The sequence below is a fragment of the Aquila chrysaetos genome, chromosome 3 (genome assembly GCF_900496995.4).
Source record: "Aquila chrysaetos chrysaetos chromosome 3, bAquChr1.4, whole genome shotgun sequence".
Taxonomy (NCBI): Eukaryota; Metazoa; Chordata; class Aves; order Accipitriformes; family Accipitridae; genus Aquila; species Aquila chrysaetos.
Window position 1 is genome coordinate 62,184,290 of NC_044006.1, and position 26,345 is coordinate 62,210,634.

The 26,345-nt window shown below is 41.2% G+C and overlaps 1 protein-coding gene across 4 annotated transcripts in view; it reads left to right on the forward strand.

Moving 5' to 3' along the window:
- SVIL (supervillin) overlaps positions 1 to 26,345 on the forward strand; it is a 144,121-nt gene that overhangs the window by 13,739 nt on the left and 104,037 nt on the right. For 2 of the 4 annotated variants that reach the window (XM_030008287.2, XM_030008289.2), the window contains exon 2: positions 19,825 to 19,913. Coding sequence is in view for 2 of the 4 variants with exons in the window: in XM_030008285.2 (XP_029864145.1) it covers positions 24,985 to 25,048 (64 nt within the window). In the remaining 2 variants the exon portion in view is untranslated. Of the gene's footprint in view, positions 1 to 19,824; positions 19,914 to 24,940; positions 25,049 to 26,345 lie in introns of those variants that run through there. The other 2 variants (XM_030008285.2, XM_041122267.1) reach the window with 1 other exon arrangement.

Sequence of the window (26,345 nt, forward strand, 5' to 3'; positions counted from 1 at the left end):
TCTGCACATCTACCTCACAGTACAGCTGTCTTGTCTCCTAAGACATCATCTTCCAGAGCAAGATCTCCAGATTATTGCTAGGCTTGTTTACAAAGGACACCTGAGCTGGCTTTACTGGTGGCTGCAGGTGTTGAATTGCCCGAGTGTTTTAGAGAAGGCTGTGCTGTACTATCAGTACATTTTCCAGGAGAATTCATATATACATTTTTGACTAAAATAAAAAGGCAGTATCGTCTTTTACATCTTAACAAAACTGTTGCTCGTTATAAACTGAAGTATTTGAGTTAAAGAAAAAAAAAACCCTAACCAAAATAAAACTATCTGATTTCTCACTTCATTCTGGCAGTAGATGCACATCCACTGTGCAAAGGGGAGACTCATGGTTGTGTTAAGCTCCAGATGTGAGAGGGTGTTCTGCATTACAGGTGGATGAAATAAATTTCAGAGCCATCTGGCAATAAGTAGAGTGCAACTGCTTGACTGCCTTGAACTTCACTTGTATAAACAAAGCTCTGTCACAGGTTTCATTTTGAGGAGTGTCCTGATAAGATTCTCATTATTTTTTTTACATTATTGTCTGGTGATCTTATTGTCCAAAATATTACATAATTCAGATCTGGGATTTAGACTCAAAGTTAAGGTAATATCTCCATAGCAAAGTCCATGTTGTTCAGAGATGTTCCAGTGTTAATTGTTAACAGAGGTGCCATCACTGCTCAGCTGAGCTGCAAGGTTTGTTAGCTGAGCACTGCTTACAGCACTCTAGTTGTTCAAGTGCTATTTCTGATGTCTCAGAGCACCAACATACTTAACCTAATAGATGTGACATGGAGGACCTTTATCCTGAAATGTGCTGCTAGAAATTAGTGGGGACTGTTTGGATTATGCTCACAAATACTACTTTATATTTTCTCCAGATTTAATTGCACCATCTATTTGATTAATTCCATTTAAATAGTGTGCTCAAATTAAAGGAAGGGGAAGAAACCAAACTTTCTCTGATCTTTAAGCACAAGATCTGATACTGTTTGGTTGTTCATGGCAACCTGAGTATTGCTGGTTTGTTTTTGTTTTTTTTTTTTTAAATCCTCTTAAGTTCTGTATTGAGTGCTGTTGCTTAGAACAAGCGTGCATTTGTGCGTGCACCTGATTCACAAGAACCACTCTTATGTTCCAGTTGTCTTCGGCATTTGAGAGTCTTGCTTCATCATGTCTTACTGTCTTTGCCTCACTTCTGTTTCTTTCTTTTGTGGCACTATCCATTTCCAAAACTTTGGGGAGGGGTTTTCGACTACAGCTCTCACTCTCATGTGTAAGTATGTCTTCAGTCTTGTTCTATAGTTGCTCAGTGAAGAGAGCTGTCTCAGTTGTTGTTGAGGAAGCTGAGATGCTTTCAGGTGTTGCAGCTCAGAAGATGACTGTAGCTCTGTAAGAGTTCCTCTTCTCCAGTGTAACATAATGTTGTCACTAACAGATTGAGCATTTTTGAAAATTCACATAGGTGAACAGAAGTGCAGTAGGCTACATGAATCCAATATGTCCCTAATTACGTTGTTTTGTTAGAAAAATACCTTTTTTAAAACTTTAGGATTCTTACATTTATTGAATTTATTTTTGATGAAATTAATTTCATTAATAAGGGAGATGTTTCCAGTCATGCTGTCACAAGATGCTTAAGCCTAGGAGATGAATCTAAACACGGGGAATGTGTCTTGAATACATTGTTAAGAGATGATATGAATAGGCCAGTGCATGACCTATTGGTTATGACCATGCAGCATAAGTCATGTCCTTCTGCCTTGTCTGAGTGAACTAAATGTTTAATATTCCTTCCATTTCTGAATCTGTCCTTTCTGGAGACTGTAATTAGTTGTGACTGTTATCTTTGGTAGGATAGTCAACTGTTTCTATTTTGGATTTTATGGTCTTTTTCTGTGATTAGTCTGTTCTTGGGTGTTTGGGGGGGTGGTGTTTTGGGTTTGGGTTTTTTTTGGATGTGTTCCTCCCTAACTTGCTATGAAGAGTTCATTGCTAGACACTCAGGCCATGTCCAGTTGATCCACATAATCCCAACAGCCAAGACATCTTGTGTTCTGGTGGAGTTGGATGATGTGCTTGTGCATTTTAGGATGATGCATAATAACCTGACCAGGAGAGATGACTCTGGAAAAAAGAAGAGGAAAACAGGATTCTGAATTAGGTGACCTCTTGCTAGCTTTAGGGAAAGAGCTGCTGGAAAGCAGATATACTTTTAGGGGACTACTTTTCTATTATGGGTCTCTCAAGAGCTGCACAGCTTTAATTCTCATTTAAAACTTTTGGGATTACTCTGCTGTTCCTGGTTTTATCCAGATACACGAAACAATTTTGCCATTGCTGTGCTGACCCACTGAATGATGTCATTTCAGTGCAGAGTTGCACTGATTGCTAGTGTAGCTTGGGCAGGAAATGGCCCAATCATTACTATCTCTGCCAAACCCAAATTTGATTCCTCCTTTGTAGAGAGGTAAAAGGAGCATGTGCTAACACTCCTGTGCAAAGCAGATCTTACAGTATAGCTGAATGTAACTGAAGATCAGAGCTACCTGCCAGATTTTATAGTGTGTGATATGTGATGGATCACATGGAGACCAATTTAATGGAAACTTGGTCTGTTGTACTGCTGAAGACTTTGAAATCAACCCTAATTGCCCAATTCAAGCGAGAAGGCTTTTATTCAGCAAAGACTTTAAACACAGTTTGTCCTTCCCTCCCTCTCCCACTTTTTATTGGCATAGGATGTTCCTGGACTTAACACTTCCACCTTGACTGGCCAAGCACTTTGAGTTGCCAACCACTCTAGCACTTCTACCTTTGCCTGATCACCACCCAATCACCTTTAGCCATATTTGCAGTATCTTACTCTTCAGGCCAAAAGAGAGCATGCGCATCTTATTCCATTTTTTGGTTTGTGCACCACTCAGTAATTCTGCTAGAGTGGGGCAGTGGTGTGAGTTTGGAAGGAGGGCATGAGTTAAGTGAATGATACTGTCTCAACAGATTTTCTGTCTATAGGTAAAGGCCTGGTGAGGGTCCAAAAAAAAGGAAAAAAAAAAAAAAAAGCTCTTGCAGACTAATTTGAAAAACTAAAACCTTGATGTTCAAAATTGGACAATTTTTACAAGTAGAACTGTCTTTTAAAAGATTTCTCCCCCCCGCCCCCCCTCCATTTTTTTTTAAATTCTTGAAGTGTAGAAATGGACACCTGTGTCTGTTATCCATTTTGTCAGTGCTGGCAAGTTTGAAACCGCAAGTGTTGCTTGTGATGAGCTGGAATTCCAGCAGTGACACTGCTGTCAGCTCCCTTGCTACCTGCCACTTTCTGTGCTTGGTGCAGCATGTCTGTTCCTCTGCGGTCCCGTGGTAAACAGTTCTGATAACTGCCACTTCTCATCATATAGGAAGTTCAGCATCTTTAAAGCAGTGAATATCTTATGCTACTAATGGCTTTGGACTAATTAAGTTAAATGCAAAGTGAGCAGTTGCTCACCTAAAATGTGCTCAAGTTCTTGTTTGTAAACCCTCTTAGAGATGAATGATGCATCTGATTTTCAGTGTTTCTCCTATAGTGGCATGCTGAGGGAGACAGTCAAGTATCAAAATTGATGAAAGCAGGAGAAAGGGAATACGCTCTGGCTTGAGGGAATGATTCTCTAGACCTTAGTGCTTGGTATTAATGCTGAAACTTCACATACTTTGAATGCCGTAGACTTAAGTTACAATGAGGAGGTAACACAGCAGCAAAATGAGTCAGAGAAGTGAGAGAAACTGGGCAAATCAAATAAAACTTACCTTGCTGTAATGAAGTCTTGAATGTATGGGTTTTTTTGAAGAGGTGGTATAATCTGCAGCATAATCGAATGTGTCTTCTGAAGGAAAAAACTGCTATTCTTATGAAATCAGAACATGCAAATGTCTCTGAGCCTGAAGGAATGTTTCAAAAAATTCATTTTGAGAACTTGGAAGACAATCTAATGAGCATATGTGGAAATCTGTTCCATAGTACTTTTTAGGTTCACAGAAGTCATTGGTTTACATGCTGATAAAATATCTCTTTCATAACTGTTGCTACTTAACAAGTCTAAGAACATTATAATTTGGTTTTGCAGCCCTTTCAGAAGATGTCCTAAATAATTGATGCCCCTGCGAAAGGAGCTAAGAGAGACACTGTAATGGAACCCCCTCTGATGTCACGTTTTAGTTGTATAGGGGCTTATTAAATAATGAAACCTTTAAATCTAAGATCATATTTTATTTTGGCTAAGATTGGCATTTATTTAATTACAAGTGTGCTCTGTTTCTACGGGTGTTATGAGAAAATTTTGAAAGTCAAAAATGTTGTTTCTCAGATACACAGTTGAGCATCGCACTTTACTGCAAGTCTCATTAGACATCGGTGTTTGCCTATGTTAGGATATGAGTTCAAGATGGACTACTGTGACTTGAATCAATGGCAGCTGGTTTACAAATATAAAAGGAACCTTCTGTTTGCCAGGTGTACCTTGGTCAAAGTTGCTGAAGTTACTTGAATGTGCAGTCAGTGAAACCTGTACCCAGGGTCCTGTGTAGAATTTAGGCTATTTGTCAGTGGGATACCCACACTCGTACTGTCTAGAGCATGTGGCAGTCACTGTATGTTACTTTTTTAAATTGGATATAGGGGATGAACTAGTTTATGCAGCTAGTACTTGGCTTCTATTTTGGTGTATCTAACTGATAAGTAAAAGATGCAGAAGGAATTCAAGCTGAAGATTAAGGAGTGAGTGTGCCTAAGACAGCTCAAGCAATGTGATTTGCCCTCTGAACTCACGACTGAAGCTTTAACTATATACGTGTTTCTGTCCCAGGACACTGTCAGAAGAGACTCCCACCCCTGTTACTTGCACACTTGCACATGTCAGAGGTAACTGTCTCAGGAAGAGTGCACGTTGCAAATATGTACAGTCCTGATTTATAACCTAGGTCTGGCTGAGCAGAGCTGTGCAAGTGCAGGTTAGAAGTCACTCAGATAACGTAAATCCAGAATGCTTGGGTCTGCCAGTTGGCTGATACATGAAGTGGGTGTTTTACAGCATACTCTCTAAACTGCAAGGAAGAGATTGAAAACAATAGTTGATTCTTTGCTGTAAACCCAGTTTTAATCTGTTTGTTTGGATTGTGCTGTTGATGTTTTTTTTTCCCTGCTTTTTTTTCAGCCTGTAGGTAGGGAAATTCCCTTGAATTTAGACGAAATTCTAAGATGGTGCAAATAGTTATTTTTTGCATTCATTGAGGTTCTTACCCTTCTACATCCAGCATAGCAGGTTACCTAGCTGAGAGGGAATTGCCTTTCTATGATGTGTCTAGCTTTTCAGAAGCTTGTTACCAGCCTAAAAAAAGCCACCTCAATCTTAGTCATTTAAAGTGAAATGTGGCAGTCTAAAATTCATTTAAAAAAAGAAATCAGTTGCCCTTTATGTTGTAGCCCTTTGTCAGTGTTTCAGAAAGTACACTTACCTGCTGCTGGCTAACTGGCAAACTGAACATCTGCCCTAAGTATGTAGGTTATGAATTTGCATGGAGTTGGGGAAAAGCAAAAGGGTGCATCTCTGTGTAGGGCAGGATGAGCTGGTGTCTCTGTGCTGCAGTTTCTCGAGCGCCTGAAACGGGGAGCTCTGCTCTTGTTCAGATGTCTTCCCCAGCCGTAAAGGCGGGAGGAGAGGAGTGCTGACTGAGCTTGCCAGCAATGATAAGGCCTCCAGGTGGTGATCGCAGTAAACACGTTGCGAAAATCACAGCCCAGCTTTCCCAGGAGTTACATGAGGCAAGGATGTACTTCTGTCACTTGTTCTGTTGGAAGCTTCTTGCCGCTAGCAGCTGAATGACATGCAAAGTAATCAAACTATGGCTCTTCCAGTGTTACTGGTGTTCTAGCTTATGGTACTTCCTTCCGTTTTCAAAACTGAAGTTGTCAGCATAGACAGACTACTTCACTTTGAAAATGTAAAATCTTACCACAAGTGCTTCTTGTGTTGTAATAAACATATGTAACTTTCCTCTACAATAAGAGCTGCATATCATGCTTGCTTTTTTCCCCCCAGTGTTTATTCAACTGCCTGCCAAGCAGCATAGATATCTTCTGAACAGATTTATGCAAAACTGGCAAATCGAGTGGTAATGATGTTGCTTCCATTAAATTCAGACTATTGTATTCTACATATAGTATTCACAGCTGTATTACTAACAAGGCTGCTATTGTTACATGAAGTTGTTGTATGAAGTACACCACAAAATTGCTCTAATCTTAGACTTAAGCTATAATTTGAGATGGCTACCTTAAAATGAGAGAACCTAAGTCCATAAATAAACTAGAAGCAACATAAACTTTTTAATAGCAGTGACAGTTAGCAAGGAACTATGCAAATCCCACAGGACTAGATAATCTCTACCATAATTATGTAGTCCACTGAGTAAAATTTCCAAAACTTAGCTCATGAATAAGACCAGATTGTTTGTGATGTGATTTCGTAAAACAAACAAGGACACTAAATGCTCCAGAGGCTACTTAAGGTTTTGCAGATGGGTTAATGGCTACTACTTCATTGTTTAAAGTATGTGTGAGGAGATACATGGCAGTTGTAGAAAGAATGTCTGAGAAAGAAACTTATCGTTAGATATGTGCTGAATTTCTTTACCAATATAGCTGTGTTTCCAACAGGTCACTTTTATAATCTTCTGTATGAAATAGCCTTTAAATGTTGAGTAAGATTTTTGCTACTTATTCTGCTAGATAGTATATGTTGCTAAATATTTTCTGTCTGCTGTATTCTAATTGTGCTAATAAAGTGAACATTTGCTGTGATGTTTCTGGTTCTGCTTTGGTACTATTAACACATACCTGTTCTGATCCCATACATGCTATCTAATTCTGCCACCTAAGACAGCTGTGCCAACAGAAGAACTAGGAAGAAAACAACAGTTGCAGCAGTCTAGAAAAAAAGGCTCCCCAGATCACGGGTGTTGGAGAGAGATAGCTGAGAAGACGTGTTCAGCCATGGAGTTGGTGGACTTACTAATGGATTGTCTTTCCTGGCCTTTGAGGTAGCCAGCCCCAAACAGCAACAGAGGTACAGCCACCACACTGAAGATCACAGGAAGCTGTAGCTTCCCTTCGGGGTGCTTGAAGAATGGATTGGGCCTCCTCCCTTTCTTGAGAGAGGAGAAATGAGATTCAGCTTTTGGGGACATCTTATCTAGGGAACCTCCTGAAGACCATGTATTGCCTTTTCCTTTTTTATGGCTAAGTGTTGTCTGATCAAGATAAAGCAGCATGCATACTTCCTATACAGGAATTTGCACTTGTTCATATAAATCTGCTGTGTGATGCCCCACACCCAAATACAGAAGGAATCCCAGAAACAGCGGCAAATGGTGATCTTGTTGAGCATGCAGACTTGTTGAAGGGAAGGCCCCTTTGGTGCCTGTTCCCCATTACCTTCCTTATACTAGAACTTCCCACAAAACAGAGGTTTGTCCTGGAGTCTCCTGCCTCAGCATGGATCCCCCTGTAAGCTTTATTTTACTTCAGTGTCTGATGCAAAGTCCCTAGAGAACTTAGAAATTTGGGTAATGGGAGCCACAGACTTGTACAAAACAGGTGTTCTGTAGAAAAAATTCCCTTCCTTAGGCACATAATCTAAAAAATTGCCCCAGTGAGCTACCATGAATCTCAGTGCCCTTTTAACTATTAGTTACTCCTCCTCACCAGACCCCTGTAAAATTGGAGAGTTCTCTTCATTTTGAATGATGGACTGGGAGCTGGATTGTGGGGGCTAGCTACCATGTTCTCACCCATATGTACCAGCTTCCCCCTTTGTACCCCTCTGCTTTTCTGACCCCATACTGAGTCATCTGTGTTTAATGTGTAAGGAAGCAATTGAATTAGTTTTATGGTTGCTGGTCTGAAATGAGTCAGTGCAGGGTCAAACATGTTGTGGAGCAGGGAAGGGATAGACTCACGCAGGCAGGGAGAGTAGTGGGAATCTGGTAGCCAGCAGTTGGCTGAGATTGCTGTAGAGCCAGAGACTAACCCCAGTGACTTCAAGGTCACACAAGCTTCTGTCAGCAAGTAATTGGAACCATGTCTCTCGTGTTATAGGGTGCTGACTGCAGGTCTGTCACATGCAATAACTGGTAGGAAGTGGCTTTAGATTTATTCTACTTAAATTTATTGTTTGCTTGGAAATACTGATGTATGAATTAATTGATGCTTTCTAGTGTATGCCAAAATCCAAACATACTGAGCTGGCCATAACTGTAGATATTCACATGTAAGCTGGGTGCATTCTAGGAGGAATACATAGTTAACTTCAGGTAACTTTCCCTTAGAAATGTGATTTTTGGATGGACAATGATCTGTTGATTACAGCACATTTATGTTTAAGGGCTACTGCCTTTTAATAAAGATAGCTCAGGAATTAGTGTCTGAAACAAATCCTTATATGGTATTATATTGCCAACTCAGTAAAAAATCAGTCAGTGCGCAGTTGCCTGATAACTCACGCAATCTGCAGCATGATGCTTTATCAATGGCCTAATACAAAATTTAGAATGGAGTATTTCACTAATCCTGGACACACAAATTTCTTAACAGATACAGCAATTTGTGCTATGTTCCTTATCATTAAGGCAGTGCTGAATGTAAGGGTCAGAGGGCAGAGCTTAGGTCATGTATTCTGGCATCAATTTCTATGCCTTGTTTTTTGTTTTGATTAATTTGGGAATGAATAAACTAGGAAACTTCTTTGAGTGAAGACTTTAGAGCTCTGTGCTGGTTATGAAGCTATCTGCTTCACTCCTGTGTTTTTACAGTTTCTTTAGAAAAAGGGCTATCAACAAAAAATTCTGGACATGATTATGTGTAACATATATGCATTCTCTTTACACAATACACTACAGTTAATTCAGTTTGAAAGGCTTTCTTCTAGCTCTGACAAATTTTGTCAAGCTACCATTTGACTTAATTTCTGTGTATTTTTTTTTTTTACTTTTGTCTTGAAACCAAAGAAAGTTTGTTGCAGTTTAAAAAAAAAAAAAAAAGATAACATTGGACAAATCTGTCTCCAGCAATCTAATATATTGTCTGATGTTCTAGGAACAAATGCATCATGTGGATTTTTATGTAGGAGGATTTTTAGACTTTTAATGGTTGGGTGTTAGCCACAAGGTTCATGCGACATGACAAATGTGGAACATCTGTGTACTGATGTACATCACTGTTCTAAAAGTCATTCCCGCCACCACATGCATTGAATTAAATACAAGAATTTAGGGAAAAAATAGTTGGAAGAACACATTCTGTCAAATACAATGGCAAGGATCTGCTGTGCAAGCTGTCAGAGCTCACTCACGCACTTATTCAGATGTCTGATGTGGTCTATGCATTAACTGTTGCCCCCTTTGGACTGGGAGAGTGGTATCGTGCTTTCCTAGTCAGTGGCAAACTATCTTCTGAATAGAAATTACAGTTTAGCATAAGGGATTTCTCAATACAGTTCCTTGTCTAAGTGATGTATGGGCTGTATGTGAGGTAAGTAGTGGGCCGAGTTGGCATACTTGAATGGGAAATGAAGTGTGGCTGAGTGGCTTTGACCAGGATCTCTCATATTAAAACATGAATCTTATTCATAACTCTGCCTGAAATGACCTTACCTAGCGACCGATATCCTTGTAAATCCTGAGTGCTACTGTTTGACTCCATGCTATAACTGGAGTAAGAGTTTTTGGCTATAAAATGACTGTGATGTAGAAAAGAAAAGCAATTCTTCTGGGTAAGATTTGACCTTTAGCATTCTGGACCAGTAGCTAGGAATTGCATTTCTTCTAGACTGCTTACCAAATTGCATGAAGGCTGCTGTACTTCATTATGACTTGTATACTTGGCGCTATCACCTCGGTCTGACAAGAGGCTGCCACGTTTAGATTGCAGGATACAGTACCTCCAAAAAGCAGACTTCAGGACACAGGTCACAGCTTATGTTGCGGTGGAATTCATTGTTGGGGTGGCAAGAAGCTCACTGCTGTGCAGAAGGCAAGTGTGGTATATAATAATAGTTGTCTTCATAATGACTTGCATGTATTTCAGAAGTGGTCTGAAACTTTAGATATTTAGGTTCGAACACATCGTTAAGTAGTGGTAATGTAAAGCTATTCTTTCAGATATTATCATTACAGATAAGAATTTATTGAGTTCTGGTACTCACAGCTAGAAACCAGTCTTAAAAACTCAGTCCTTACTTTCTAGGTTGTCTTCACAGACACGAATCTGTGAGCGCAAATGTAAAGGACATCCTTTACATAGCCACATCCAACATAGCCATAGGACATCCAACATAGCCACATATGCCTGCATTTCGGAGGCAGCATGTACAGACATTGGAAAATGTGGGCACTTTGAAAATGTCACTTCACTTGGAAACAGATTCTGAATGATGCCCTGCTTTTCAAAGAGGCATAAGAAATGGTCTGAAGTAAAGGGAACATCTCTGGGATTTGTTGTCCAAAGTCAGGTGCTTAGGACAGGTGCTTAGGGAGTGGACAGAAGTGGTGTACAAGCCCTAAATGATTTGGGCATCCATTTTAATTGTCCCGTTCAGAAATGCTGTCTTAGAATTTGCTACGCTTTCATTAAATAGTTTTTATCATAAAACTATAGTTAGCTTGTAACAAAATACAGATTCTTTAATCATTAAAGTTGTGGGGGGGAACATTTTTATTTGGCTTTTAAGTTGATAAAGTTGATAGTTGATAAAGTTGATAGTTTTGAAACTAACTAGTTGTTTTTTTTTTTTTTCTTTTGGTGTCTTTTCAAACGCTGTTGGTCAAAACCAACCAGCCACTCTCCCACCCCAGTCTGCCTGGGCTCTCTAAGAGGCCACACCTGCAGCTGACTGTGTGAGCCCTGTGTCTTTAGTGAGTGAGGACCCACGCAGATTTTTATATCGCATTTCCAGCAGACTTGTTGTCTTGAATGCTGGCTACAGTAAGTACATCTGAGTCAGCAGCTCTGTTCACATGCCCTCCAAAAGTCTGATACAGAATCTGGGCTGATCTAGTTGTGATCTGTCCAGTACAGGACTTGCCCAAACCAAGTGTTTCTATTTGAAAAGTTCTTTAATTGAGTTTTGTAAAACTGTAGTTAGGAAACAATTCTGTATGTCCAGAATGTTTAGGTGTTAAGCTGGTGTTCAAAGTAGTTAAATGCAGCTTTGATGTAAATTACCTTATGTAAACACAGCAGTAGCTTCACATCCTTAGAACAATTTAAGTTATGTAGCTTCTTTTAACCATGCTCCAGTTTCGTTAAACAATTGAGAATAATCCTGTGAGGCCCTTCTGACTTCGGTCTGGTTTATTGCATGAAAATGTCTTTCAGAGTGCTGGGAAAATAATTTGATAATTTTTCTAAGGCTTTGAAGAGACTTCTGATGTCTTGAGTCTTTATTACACTAGAGGTCAGTGTATGATGGGAGCTTCTGTGAGGTGGTATAGAGTTTCTTGCAGAATCCTATTTCATCAAATTTGAAACCAGATTCTAAGACAAACTGTAGCCTACTACTGTGGAAAAAACTTCATATTAACATGTCTTATGACTTTCTTGGCTAAAGGGCTTTTTTGAGCTTCCTGCTTTTAATTCTCCTTGCTTAAGGAGTATTTGGCAAGTATCAATAACAGCACTTTAATGTGGTAAGCATGAATATGCACACTCAATTGTTCCAACGTGCACCTCAAACATTCATCTTGCATTGAAATAACATGACTTTTTGGTTCAGATATATTTCTATATGCCATGCTATTTATAGGAGTCATCCTTAACTTGTGCACTGTACTTACTAAGGGCATAGTGAAAGAATTGCACATTATTCTTAGTGTAGTTGTCAACTTCTTGGGCACTGAGCTGGTAACTTTCAGGTGAATGGCTCCACTTTTGCGTGTTGAGGGAAGCATAGTCAGGCATGATTCTATCATGATACTTGTAGAGATTGTCTCCTCAGCAGGTCTTCTTCAGTTCTCCAGAAAAGTAATTTCTTTAAACATCGGGAATGTGCAAAAGCAGATTGTTTCTGAAAACATCATTGGTTAGGGGCACTGGAACAGATGGTCAAACTATGACAGTGTTATATGAGGTCAAATGGGAGAGAAATGCACTGAAGGACACTCCTGCTGACTGGAGCAGATTACATCACAATGACAATTTAAGTAAGATGGTGGAATAGAAAAAAATAACAGCAGGGTGGTTTTGAGCTCTTGAATGTGTTTTCTAAGAGAACTGCCTACACAGAAAAGTGCCTGTATCGTGTTACTCTTGTGTAGGGTTCTTATGAAGTGCCTCGAAAACAAGAAAAATAAGAACATGAGATGTTAAGAGTTTACAGGCTAGCACCAATATAGAGGGTAAGTGCAGGCATAGAGCTGAATTTTGGTGTTCTTAAGTGATTTTCTGAATGTTCAGGAGAGACCTGGACCGATGACAGTCTTTGTGGCCTTTCTTTTTGGTGGGCTGGAAGGGAGTGGGGACACTGTGAAAGCATAACCAGCAGTCTGAAAATCTCCTTTGCACTTGGCTGCTGCCCAGTATATTTTGTTACGTGCCTCTGGAGCTTTAAGAAGGATGACACCTCAGTTGAGATAGTGTGAAGGAGGTGTTAGACTCTGGTTTAATTGAACTCTCTGTGAGGATTCCTGGCTTCACAGGAAAGTTTTTGCACTCTTCTACCTCTTTCCCAGGTTTTTCCAGGCTGCATTTTTTTTATTCTCTGTAAGAAATGAAGATGTACCTAGGCTTTGAGAATGGGGCCTTAGCAAAACATCTCTAAGTTTTGTGGTGTCAGGCTTCATTGGGTTGGGTTTGAAGAGCCTGAGAAGATGATGGTTTTGCAGAACTGATGTGATATAAGTCATTAAGCAACAAATAAAACATCCTAAAAATTTCTTTCCTTTTCCTGTCCTTTTGACATTGGAGGGATGCAACCTTAATTTGTTTCAGTGAAACTCTTTAAAGTCTGTTCTGCACATAAGAGCTCCAGAACTACAAGGCTTATCTTAAAGAAGAGAAGCTGTTGTAGCTGTCCTGTAGCCAGCCTAGTGAACAACCTGATGGGTCACTGCAGATTCTTGCAGAGCAGCTATATTTCTGTCTGCAGTGCACATAGTGACAGTCTTTCCTGGTTCAGCTGGTCAGGTGTTAAATTAGTCCAAATATTGATGCTATCTGCATCCAGAAGAATCTTTGTCTAGAAGAGCTGTAACTTTGATTATTCTCCTGGATCAAAAATGGATCTTTGTGGCTAAGCAGAAGCGATTACCTACTAGCTCCTCTTTCTAGTTCATAATATCAAGTATCCAAATGATATTTTGAAGTCTGTCTTTCCTTCATGATGTACTACTGTCCTAGTTTCAGCTGGGATAGAGTTAACTGTCTTCCTAGTAGCTGGTACGGTGCTATGTTTTGAGTTCAGTATGTGAAGAATGTTGATAACACTGATGTTTTCAGTTGTTGCTAAGTAGTGTTTAGACTAATGTCAAGGATTTTTCAGCTTCTCATGCCCAGCCAGCGAGAAAGCTGGAGGGGCACAAGAAGTTGGCACAGGACACAGCCAGGGTAGCTGACCCAAACTGGCCAATGGGGTATTCCATACCATGGGACGTCCCATCTAGTATAGGAACTGGGGAGTGGGGGCGGGGAATCGCCGCTCGGGGGACTAGCTGGGTGCCGGTCGGCGGGTGGTGAGCAATTGCACTGCGCATCATTTGTACATTCCAATCCTTTCATTATTGCTGTTGTCATTTTATTAGTGTTACCATTATCATTATTCGTTTCTTCTTTTCTGTTCTATTAAACTGTTCTTATCTCAACCCGTGGGTTTTGCTTCTTTTCCCGATTTTCTCCCTCATCCCACTGGGTGGGGGGGAAGTGAGTGAGCGGCTGCGTGGTGCTTAGTTGCTGGCTGGGGTTAAACCACGACAACTACTGACTGATTCCAGGAACTATCTATTGTGTAATAAAGCAGACTCCATCAAAAAGGCAAAAATTAATATTTGGAGTGTGTTTTCCTGCTTTTGTTCTAAACTCTCGAAATGCAGGAGTTATCAGATATACAGTTCAAGTGTCTTGCCAGAAACTTCTCAGATGAACTGGAGAGAGAGTGCAAAAAAATCGCAGCCAAGGTCAGTCTTCAAAAGCTTAGAGTTCAATTGCCAGCTCTCACATTTTGATTTCAGTCTCAAATGTTCCCTGGTAGGTGCTCTGTATTTCTTAGGCCTTATGTTTGTCTCATTGTGTGTTCTTGCCAACACTTCTTGTAAGACTTCTGACACTAACAAGGATGTGTAGAATATAGTGACATAGGCAAATATAAAAAAGTAACCAACTCTGTCAAGATAGTTCAACTCACACCTGATGTTCAAGGTTCCTTTAAAAGGATAGACTTTGACAGGCTTCAGAGCTGCAGGCCTTCAAAACTACAGCACCACAGTCTTCTCTCTCTTGTTCCAATACACAACCGTAGCATTTGCCATAAAAGAATAAATAACAAAATATGTTACTGGATAGCGGCAGTGTGCACCAGGTTTAATGTGTGCTGTGCATTATAAATGTCACCTCTTCCCACCTCACAACAGCTCCCAGGAAACCCGTGAAGTAGTTGACCAAAACGATATCTGGATTTCAAATCCTTCTTTTTCTGTCTTTTTAAAATGTTAATACATAAAGAGGAAGAAGGTAGGAACAGTAGAAGTAATCAGGCAGCCCTACAGTTAAGTAGCAAGAAGGAATTCAGAAACTGAGCATTATGTGATGGTGGAGAAACTAGTTTATCTTTCTTTCAACTACCCCTTGCTGACTATCTCTTTTCTTCAACTTTCTTACAAGGCTGAAGTGAGTCCCCACTCATTTACCCTTCCAAAGTGCAGGAATGCTCATTTGAGGTGAATGGAAGTTGGAAATGGGAAGATATTAGCATGTGGTTTACCATATTCTGGGAACTTTAGGCTAGCTTCTTGCCTGAAATACAAAGGTAAATGTGGGTAGACCATAAAAACTGGCTTAGTTAAAATGTGTGAACAGCTGCATAACATTAGGGAGAACAATGAATCACTGCCTTATCTGTTCCCATGGACTCTAAGATAGTCTGAGTTTGGGGGTTTACTTGTCTCCTAAAATCAGAATTTTTCCCACTTCGAGCAAAATTCCTGTCTTATCTGTCTTTCTGTCTTTTCAATAATTATGTTTGTTTTGACCTCTTCTCTAGATGCTGTTATTAGTGTCTGACATGTTCAGCAGCTGCAGTGGAAGCAGAGCAGTGACCTGACTGCTCTTAACAGTTGTTGCTCTGGTCACGTAGGATATCATGACTTCATTTTGTGCCTCTTTATAGATTAAAAAAGGAAGTTTAATAAAGCAGCTGTGAAAGTGAAAGCAGTATATATGGCACCTAAAAATGTATGCAGGTGAGCTGAACCTCACCCCGCAAGAGTAAAAATGTTTTAGCTACCAGGTATATTACAGGAGGGAGACAATAATCTGTTCAACAGCACAGACTGTTTCATGGAGTTCAGGTCTGCATTGGAGATCTCTTCACTGCTCTTTGGAAAGAAACAACTGCATTGGTGGTACAGAATAGAGTAGCAAGCCCAGAGCAGTTATTATTGTGAGTTTTTATGGAGATTGGCATCTATAAGGACATTGTGGTGCTGGGATAATTCAGCTAGTTTGAAACAACCTACTTGGATACCACATCAACATGAATCTCCATATGGGCTAAATGCCCAGAGAAGTTGTGGATGCCCCATCCCTGGAAGTGTTCAAGGCCAGGTTGGATGGGGCTTTGAGCAACCTGGTCTAGTCGAAGGTGTCCCTGCCTATGGCAGGGGGGTTGGAACTAGATGATCTTTAAGGTCATAGAATCATAGAACCATTTAGGTTGGAAAAGACCTTTAAGATCATCGAGTCAAACCGTCAACCATGCCCACTAAACCATGTCCTGAAGTGCCTTGTCTACGCACTTTTTTAATACCTCCAGGGATGGTGACTCAACCACTTCCCTGGGCAGCCTGTTCCAATGCCTGACAACCCTTTCAGCAAATAAATTTTTCCTAATATCCAACCTAAACCTCCCCTGCCACAACTTGAGGCCATTTCCTCTCATCCTATCTCCAGCCACCTGACAGAAGAGACCAGCACCTACCTCACTACAACCTCCTTTCAGGTCGTTGTTGTAGAGAGCAATAAGGTCTCCCCGCAGCCTCCTTTTCTGCAGACTAAACAGCCCCAGCTCCCTCAGCCGCTCCTCATAAGACTTGTGCTCCAGGCCCCTCACCAACTTGGTTGCCCTTCTCTGGACACGCTCCAGCACCTCAATGTCTTTCCTGTAGTGAGGGGCCCAAAACTGAACACAGTACTCGAGGTGCGGCCTCACCAGTGCCGATACAGGGGAACAGTCACTTCCCTGCTCCTGCTGGCCACACTGTTTCTGATACAGGCCAGGATGCTGTTGGCCTTCTTGGCCACCTGGGCACACTGCCGGCTCATATTCAGCTGGCTATCAGCCAGCACCCTCAGGTCTTTTTCTGCCGGGCAGCTTTCCAGCCACTCTTCCCCAAGCCTGTAGCGCTACATGGGGTGTTTGTGACTGAAGTGCAGGATCCAGCACTTGGCCTTGTTGAACCTCATACAATTGGCCTCGCCCGTTGATCCAGCCTGTCCAGATGCCTCTGTAGAGCCTTCCTAGCCTTCAGCAGATCAAGACTCCCACCCAGCTTGGTGTCATCTGCAAACTTACCGAGGGTGCACTTGATCCCCTTGTCCAGATCATTAATAAAGATATTAAACAGGACTGGCCCCAGTACTGAGCCCTGGGGAACACCACTTGTGACTGGTTGCCAGTTGGATTTAACTCTGTTCATCACAACTCTTTGGGGTCGTCCATCCAGACAGTTTTTTTACCCAGCGAAGAGTACGCTTGTCTAAGCCATGAACTGCCAGCTTCTCAAGGAGTATGTCAAAGGCCTTACTGAAGTCCAGGTAGACAACATCCACAGCCTTTCCCTCATCCACTAGGTGGGTCAGCTGGTCATAGAAGGAGATCAGGTTGGTCAAGCAGGACCTGCCTTTCCTGAACCCATGCCGACTGGGCCTGATCCCCTGGTTGTCCTGCACATGCCATGTGAGCGCACTCAAAATGAACTGCTCCATAATCTTCCCTGGTACTGAGGTCAGGCTGACAGGCCTGTAGTTCCCTGGATCCTCCCTCCGAACCTTCTTGTAAATGGGCATCACATTGGCAAGCCTCCAGTCATCTGGGACCTCCCCCATTGAGCAGGATTGCTGATAAATGGTGGAGAGTGGCTTGGCAAGCTCCTCTGCCAGCTCCCTCAGTACTCTTGGATGGATCCCATCTGGTCCCATAGACTTGTGAGTGTCCAGGCAGTGTAGTAGGTCACTAACTATTTCCTCCTGGATTATGGGGGGTATATTCTTATCTCCGTCCTTGCCTTCCAGCTCAGGGGGCAGAGTACCCTGAGGATAACTGGTCACACTATTAAAGACTGAGGCAAAGAAGGCATTAAGTACCTCAGCCTTTTCCTCATCTCTGGTGCCAATGTTCCCCTCTGTATCCAATAAAGGATAGATATTCTCCTTGGCTCTCTTTTTATTGTTAACATATTTGTAAAAACATTTTTTGTTGTCTCTTAAAATAGTGGCCAGATTGAGCTTTTGCCTTTCTAATTTCCTCTCTACATGACCTAACAAGATCCCTGTACTCTTCCTGAGTTGCCTGCCCTTTCTTCCAAAGATGGTAAACTCTCCTTTTTTTCTTGAGTCCTAGCAAAAGCTCCTTGTTCAGCCAGGCCGGTCATCTTCCTTGGTGGTTCATTTTGCGGCGCATGGGAATAGCCTGGTCCTGAGCCATTAAGATTTCCTTCTTGAAGAATGTCCAGCCTTCTGGACCCCTTTGCCCTTCAGGACTGTCTCCCAAGGGAGTCTCTCAACCAGTGTCCTGAAAAGGCCAAAGTTTGATAGTGGTGGTTTTGCTGACCACCTTCCTTGCCTCACCAAAAATTGAGAATTCTATCATTTCATGGTCGCTAAGCCTGAGATGGCCTCTGACCATCACACCTCCCACCAGTCCTTCCCTGTTTGTAAACAGTAGGTCTAGCCGGGCTCGGGCCCTGGTAGGCTCACCTGCCAGCTGTGTCAGGAAGTTATCTTCCCCACACTCCAGGAACCTCCTAGACTGCTTGCTCTCTGCCGTGTTGTATTTCCAGCAGACGTCTGGAAAGTTGAAGTCCCCCACGAGAACAAGGGCACATGATTGTGAGACTACTGCCAGGCCCTTGTAGAATGTTTCATCTGTCTCTTCAACCCGGTTGAGTGGTCTATAACAGACTCCCAGCACGATATCTGCCTTGTTGGCCTTCCCTCTCATCCTTACCCATAAGCACTCCACCTTGTCATCACAATCGTGTGGCTCTGTACAATCAAAACACTCCCTAACATAGAGAGCCACCCCACCACCTCTCCTTCCCTGCCTATCCCTTCTGAAGAGCTTATAGTCATCCATTGCAGCACTGCAGTCATGGGAGTCATCCCACCATGTTTCTGTGATGGCGACTAAGTCATAGCTATCCTGCTGCACAATGGCTTCCAGCTCCTCCTGTTTATTGCCCATGCTGTGTGCATTGGCATAGATGCACTTGAGCTGGGCTATCGATTCCACCCCCAGCATTGGCATACCGCTCTCAGGCCCGTTCTCTGGTGAGCCTAGTTTTATCCCCTTCCCCCTTCAAACCTAGTTTAAAGCCCTCTCTATGAGCCCCGCCATCTCATGAGCGAGAATCCTTTTTCTGCTTTGAGACAGCTGGACTCCATCTGTCGCCAGCAAGCCCGGTGCCATGTAAACCTCCTCATGATCAAAAACCCCCAAATTCCACTGATGGCACTAGCCTCTGAGCCACATACTAATCAGGTCCCTTCCAACCCACACTGTTCTATGATTTTATGATTCTAAATCACCCTCTGGGAAAGCAATTAGTGTTACAGGCAAAGCCAGAAGTGTTTTGTATTTGCCAAAGAAGAAAATAAAAGCAGTTGTTGTTCAAGATGTGGGGATCAAAAATCAGGCCACGTGACAGGTGTTGCCCGCAGAACTGGACTTGCTTGATAGGTCAAGTGCTCTCCACTGGGAGAAGTCTCAGGTCTTTCTCCTGATTGCTGTGGTTCTAGGAAGAGAGCTGGCTCTTCCAGTTACATCCACTGATGTTTAAAATTAAAGATTTTGAGGGTAATAGTCTTTTGGTAGATGCTGCTGTTTTGTTGTTGTCTTCCAGGCTGCTTGATCTTATCGAAAGGTGTAACACAGTCTACTTTCTGTGAGATGGTTAAGTGAAAGCTCGGCATTTCTAGAGAAATTGGTAGTTCAAGAATGTGCCTCATGTTAAAGGCTCAGACTCTAGTAACTGAAGAGTCAAGTTCCTCAGGGTTCCTAGCAAACTTGCAAGACCTCTCTTTCCCTATTAATATAGCTACAGTGCATTAATAGCTGGACTTTGAAAAGTGCTGTTGCTTGTGGTGATGATCTTGTCTGTAGGAACGGGCAAGGTAGCAATATACTCTAAACTGCTTCATTCCCTATAGTCAATCAGGTCATCCCCTTTGTGCAACTGCCTGGTAGTTCTGAAATTGTTTTCATACCCTGGCATCTGTATTTGTGGTTCTTACCCATACTTTTTTGTGTTTATTTCTTGTAGGAGGAGGACTGCCTTTTGGATTGTGAGCCACTTGGACATTGTGATGCAGATCTACCTAGAGGGTCAGGCCTGGATGGTTGGGATTTAAGGTGAGCCTGTGCTGAAAAATGGATGCATATGTGAACTAAGAACTATGGGTTGCTGTTTTTCTTCTTTTTTTTATCTGGAGTTGTTTGTATCAAACATTTAAAGAAGAATCTGTGTGCGCCTCCTACTATATATGTAGCATTAATAAAATGCGGTGGTGTAATAGTTAAGATTCCAGAGTAGCCTTTAGGACCTTCAGAAGAGCTGGATGGTATTTAAATACCTAGGAGATGTTAATGCTGCTTCAAGAAGAAATGTTATTCAATATGAAAGTGACAGTAAGATTTCCCAAAATTTTATCTCAGTATGCACTGAGAGGCAGCAGGCAGCTGAGATGGGTCCCCTGTTCCAGTTTTTCTATCATTCCCTCTTCCTCTTGTTGTAAAACAAAATAGCTTCAGCCATTCTAGGCTACGGACAATTCCTTCAAATGTAAAATTTTAATTAATTACAGATCTGTAGTCTACTTTTCATGTTGCCCACTCTTCATGTTGCAGACTTTTGGTGATATATTTGCAGTTTAGATTTGATTCAGGGTTGGGTTTTTTTTGTTCCAGTTCTTGGCTATGGGAAAGCATTTCCCTACACAAACACAAACCAAGAACAAAAGGGACCTTTTTTTGAGCATAAATTTGCGTAGCAGGTTCTGTCAGTCCCATAAAGGCAGAGCTCCTGTAACTTGTGTAGTGCATGGGATTAATCTTGCTCTTGGAGAATTGTGTAATTTTGATGAGTGGAGAGATGTTATTTCCTGGACATGATCAAGAAGATCTCGCTGGTAATATATAGATGATCTATCTCTTAACTTTCCTAAAACAGAACTGGTGTCTAATTCTGGCCATAATGCCTGGAAAGAGCTGTCATCCTACAATTTCTCTTGCCACATGTAGCCTATGTTTTTTCTCAGAGGTATGGTAGGCACTGTCTCAGTTGTTGCTCCAAAATCATGTGAGAACTGTTTTCCTTGCAACTTCCCATAGTTTCTGAAGGCTGGGGGAGCACAGTGTAAAGAGTGAAAGTTTGAATAAAAGTTTATTTTGCTGGTTTTAACATCTTATTAAAAAAAAGAAAAAGTGGGGGACTAGGGACAGAGCTTATTCTTACATGTGCTCGAGAGCTTGAAAAGTTGGAAGAGCTTGCAGTAGAAAAACAAAACCTAACCTTGATTCCTGTAGATTTGGGTTTGGAGCATGGTCGTGGAAAAATTGGATTGAATCTTGATGATTCTGAATTAAAGCATTTGTATAAAGTCTCCTCCAAAAATGTTTAGAGCAAGCATATTCACATCACAGTTATTAGCTGTATACTTTCTGTGCAGTGAATAATTTAATAAAGGTGAGCAGATGTAGCCTGTTCTTGCAAGACTAAAGCATGTACTGAAAATTATGTGAACCGTCCTGTGAATTTCGGTTGTTAAAGGTAATATTACTTAAATAACTTCTTCCAGCAAAGACTCAAGTAAGTCAAGCCTCCAGAGAATTTCTTGCTGAACTTGCTTCTTAGTATATACCATCATAAAATGGTTGTAACATTCAGAAGATGATACTATTAGACCATGTGAATGGGTATTTTGGCTGTATTTAAAAAAAAAAAATCAACAACTAAAATCCATAGGGATTATATAGTAGACAATTTAAACAACCAGAGATTGTTAACAGTACACAATTTACAGATTGAATGTGATTAAGATAAGACAAGACATAGCTTGAGAAGGTCTGATAACTAAACCACAGGCTATTTGGATATATAACCTTCAGATGAACGTGTTTAAGTTTTTCCACAGCATCTTGCAATACTGTGTAGTATTTACTGTACCCATAACTGGCTTATATATTCAGTAAGCAATTACATGGACTCCAGATTATCAGACCGTAAAATGATGGAAGAAAATCGGTGATCTCTGGAGGTCATAACCTAGCTTTCTACTTTGTTGCTGGAGTTACATCTGGGTAAGACTGTCCATTGACTTTAGAGGCTGGGAAATATGCAGGGCACAATCAGATGAGTCACTTATACTCTCTTTTCATATCATTCCAGTAGACACAGTTTATGAACAGGTATTCTGTTGTGTTTTTTTTTTAATTTACAGTGTGTTGGCTCTGCTAGCAGCATACCATTTATCGTGTACTACCTCTGTTGTGTAACTTCCAAAAAAGACAGCAAGGCCAAGGCTTCATGTGCAAGTTCATGTGCTGTCTTGCTGGACACTTTAGCAGCCCTGCTTATATATGAAGAAACATGCAGTATTCCTTCTAATATTGGTTTGTTTTTATTTACAGAAGTTTCAGCCAACTCTTGCTGTCTGGTGTAGCTTGCAAAACAGTGAATTGTTTCATTTCTGCCATCTAGGATAGAATTGAGACACTGGGGATGCCCAGTTTTTATAAATCCCCTGTCAGTGCAGCAGTATCCTTCAGGTTAATGTCACATGTTGAACACCTGTGCTGTGTTCCCTCTAACCTAGCTGGAAACTTTATCCTCTCCCTTCTGAGGATAAAGGCAAAAACATTTATTTCCTATTTATTTTCTCAGATGTCAATGAGACTGTTCCCCCCTACTATGGTTTCAATTCAACTACTTTTGTGAATACTTTGTAAGCTGAATTATTAATGCTTGCACTGTTTTAAAAAATAATGCCATGCAGTACCTCACAATCTTTTGCTGACTCGGGATTTTTTTTTTTTTTTTTTTGCTGCTTTGAGAACAGTTTGCTTGAACTTTTGCGCTTTACTGCTACAGAACAGCACTAGACTGCTTGCAAAAGCCAAGCTTACAGGGAATGTCATCCTATTGAAAGTGGTTTGCTCTTACACAATGTATGATAATGCTTTTGTTAAAATGTGTGTGTTTGGTGTAGTACCTGTTGTGCCTAATGTTCTCTGGCAATATTGCTCATGCTCAGTTTGCCTGAGGATGGAAGTGTCAGTGTTGGGATTAGCCCGGTGTCTTGTGCAGAGAGTCAAGGTCTTCAGTTATGCTTAAAAGCATACCAGCTCTTCACCTTCTATGTTGCTGGTAAGGACTGGTCTTTTGCTATTTTCTCCATATAGTTCCTCTCAGGCTTTGGGATTGCACTACTTGAAGACATACTCAAAACTTTGATTTTTGTTGTCATGGGGGGGGTATTGTTTGTTTATTTAGAGCATTGGGAATTTTTAGTAAAGATGTTGCCAGGTGAAAGAGGGTGGGATAGGGAGAGTGCAAAAGCATCTTCCTTGCTGCTGCACCTCTCTTCAAATTAATAACTATTGGTAAGAAAGGAAGCTATGCCTCATGTCACTCCCAGAAGTTTAACATGCGTTTCTGCACATGACCTGGGCTGTTGCCAAATGTCCTTAGCTATTTATTATGGTCAACAAAATGGAATCCGTACTATTTGAGAGTGGTAAACTTTGGACGAAACCACTAATCCATTCAGTCTGACACCCTTTCTGACACAGTGTGCTTCTTTCTGTAGTAAGACTTTTGAGTAGCAACCTGTCCACCTGGGTCATCTCTTCCTAATTTCCATTCAGTGAAAGATTTCAGGTTTGTTTCTAGGATCTAAATTAGTCATGCCTCTTTCCAAAGCTTTTTTTGCAGTGTCCTACTGAAAATGTCAGAAATTTTCATCTTTAGGAATATTTTGTTTCCCCCAAACTGTAATGACTCAAGAGTGTTGATGTGAAGCTATGCAAAACAAGAGAAGGTCAAGAAATCTGAGAAATGATGACTCAGTTGTACTTCTCTTGCTAGTTTCTTTGAATTGTGGATTCTAATTTCATTAGTGTCTCTACAAACCTTGGTGTTTGAGACTTGCAACTGATACGTTTTCTAAAAACAGAGGGAGGGAGGAGAGGGAGTACTCTGTTTATTTCAACAACCACAAGCAACACTTCCAAAATACACTTGTGGTTGTATCGCAGAGTTATGAATCTTAGGTTATCTAGCAGTGACTAACATGGTGAGACAGTAGCCTAATATGTCCATGCTTTATTTAGAAAAGGTAGTTCTTATTGGAGACAAGGAACACTAGTGTTTCATTCACTGTGTTTGCTGAATCCCCAAGTACAGATATCAAGTCTGTCAGCAGTTCACGCTGCAAGATACAGAAGCTCGCCTTTCAGGGTCTGACTGCAAGTTCCTAAGGATTTTGGAGTACAGAAAGAAACAAACTCCTCTCCCCCTCCACCTTCTGTCTTTCCAAGTGCACTTTTTAGGGTGTCCTATGGTTTGATCAAAGTTAAGAGTTGTGATACCTCTTGATCAGATAGGTTTTTCCCTTACATTGTGGTGAATTTTTTTAACACAGTATTATCTCATTGGAGTGGTGCTTCACAAATAGATAGTAACAGCTTTCTAAATTCTTCAGTCAGCCTAGATTATACAAGTCATTACATTTAGAGAACCCTACAGGTTAAGAAAAAAAATTGCTTTTTACTCACTGCAGAGTTCAACCTGTAGAGTCCAGGTGTGTGTCTTCAGTAAGACAGCAATCTTCTACTGTTCTGCCTATTTAAAAATAAAATGGAAGAGCAAATCCTCCCTGGCAAACCGAGAGGTCCTCAGTTTTGGGGGTATATACAGTTTGCATTGAAGATAAGCTGGGTTGGAGGGCATAGGCTTTGACACAAAACATGTGGCTTTATTCCCACAGACAGGCGGTGCAGCCAAACTGGGGATTAGTGAAGTGTGAGGGACTGTCCTCCCTGACTTGCCACCTTCTCATCGATTCAGAGCGTAGGGAATTGTTTGGCCCTGTGGCAATAACACCAACTGTAATATGCATCTGATAGTGAAAGAATGAACGATTTGTTCTCCCGGAAAGACAAAAAGTGTTTGTGTTGGTTTGGGAGGGGATGAGTTGGTGTTTTGGTTTTTTTTTTAAGAGAAATAAAAAATCCTCTGTGGGTCATTTAGGCTCTCACAGAAACTTGAATATGCTAAATGAGTGTGGTTCCCTAGCTGAGCCAATAGGGATGGCCATGCACAGGCAACACTTTTATCCCACGAGAGGGAGGAGGGGTGAATGAGCTAGAAGATATAAGCTGAAACAAAGCCATGCTGTCCTTCTGAGTCATTCGCATATACTGGATGGGTAAGGCTTCCTGCTTCCTGGGACACAGAAGTGGGGTCATGATTCTAACAATGGATGCTGGTAAGTCACTTTTTATTAAATTTGTCTTTTTTTCTGGGAAGTCTCTCCTTCCCCTCCCCTCTCCAGCTGAAAAGAAGATATCTGTAACTGGGAAGCTGAATTGTTAAATGCATGCATGCTTAAGCCAGACTTCTCAAGCTGTGTGCACTTTACTGTGTGTTACACTGGTGTTATTTCTTGACTGTTACTCATTGAAGCACATATCCTTTCTTGCAATGCAAGACCATGGTATCAGAAGTGTGTCTGTTAATTTGTACTTCTGTCTTCATTGGGACAGAACCTGTGGCCTGAGAAGCGCATGATGTCTCACTCTTTTTGATAATAGAATTGATAGTCTCTGGAAGATACATGCTAGATCTTACGCTTGCTGTGAAGAGCTAGTGGTGATCTAATGTATTGGCTGTGGCTTCCTCTACTCTTGTGTTTACAGAAATTTTGTATTGGGGAGGAAGAGGGAGAAACTGCTGCATTTCCATCGTAGTCAGTTCTGCTTTGTGTGTTTATAGCCAAGGAAGTCTATGTGAAAAGAGCACATACAGGAATTTTTTTTTTTCAAATTAGGTGTGAGAATGAAATCTTTAACAGAGTTCTCTGTGTGATAGGAAGAATAAATGTAGAATGGTTTCTATAAAAGAAACAAGCAATCCCAGTCCTGCTCCTTGAGAGGGGGTGTGTTTCCATGTCATAACTCACATCCTTCAAATTCCACCGTAATAAAAGACCTTGGATTTTAAATGGTTATGGATAGGGTATAAAGCACCAGTGGTTGTGCTCTGGCAGCATGCTCACGGCTGCTCTTGCAAGCATGCCTGCTGCATTTTTAAGAGCTCTGTTGAACTTTTGTCAGCAGTTGGTTCAGCTACTTTTTTTCACCACAGTGCAGAAGCATAATGTGACAAGTTCTACAAGCTGTGTTCAAAGTGATAAACTTATTCGGGCAGATCTTGTTGGTCTGTTTTATCTACTTGTCACATGCTCAGTTTACTCCATGCTAATGAAAAGCTCGCTGTCTCCTATGCATCTGAATTGATTCAGTTGGGCATTTGCTAGGGCCTAAAGGGAAAACTCTCTGTGCCTTCTTCCAGCTCTTTGACTTCTTCTGAGACTTCCAGAAGGTGGCCCAGCTGGGTTCTTCACGCACAATTTAGAGGAGATAGCAAACCACTTCATTTAAAACAGCCACACTTAATTGAAGTTGCTTTGTCATTATCTGTGTAGGCAAGATTGAAACCAGTGACTCTTTTTGTGTTCAAGGTATATTACATGCTTTGCAAATAAGTTTAAAACCCAGGCCCTT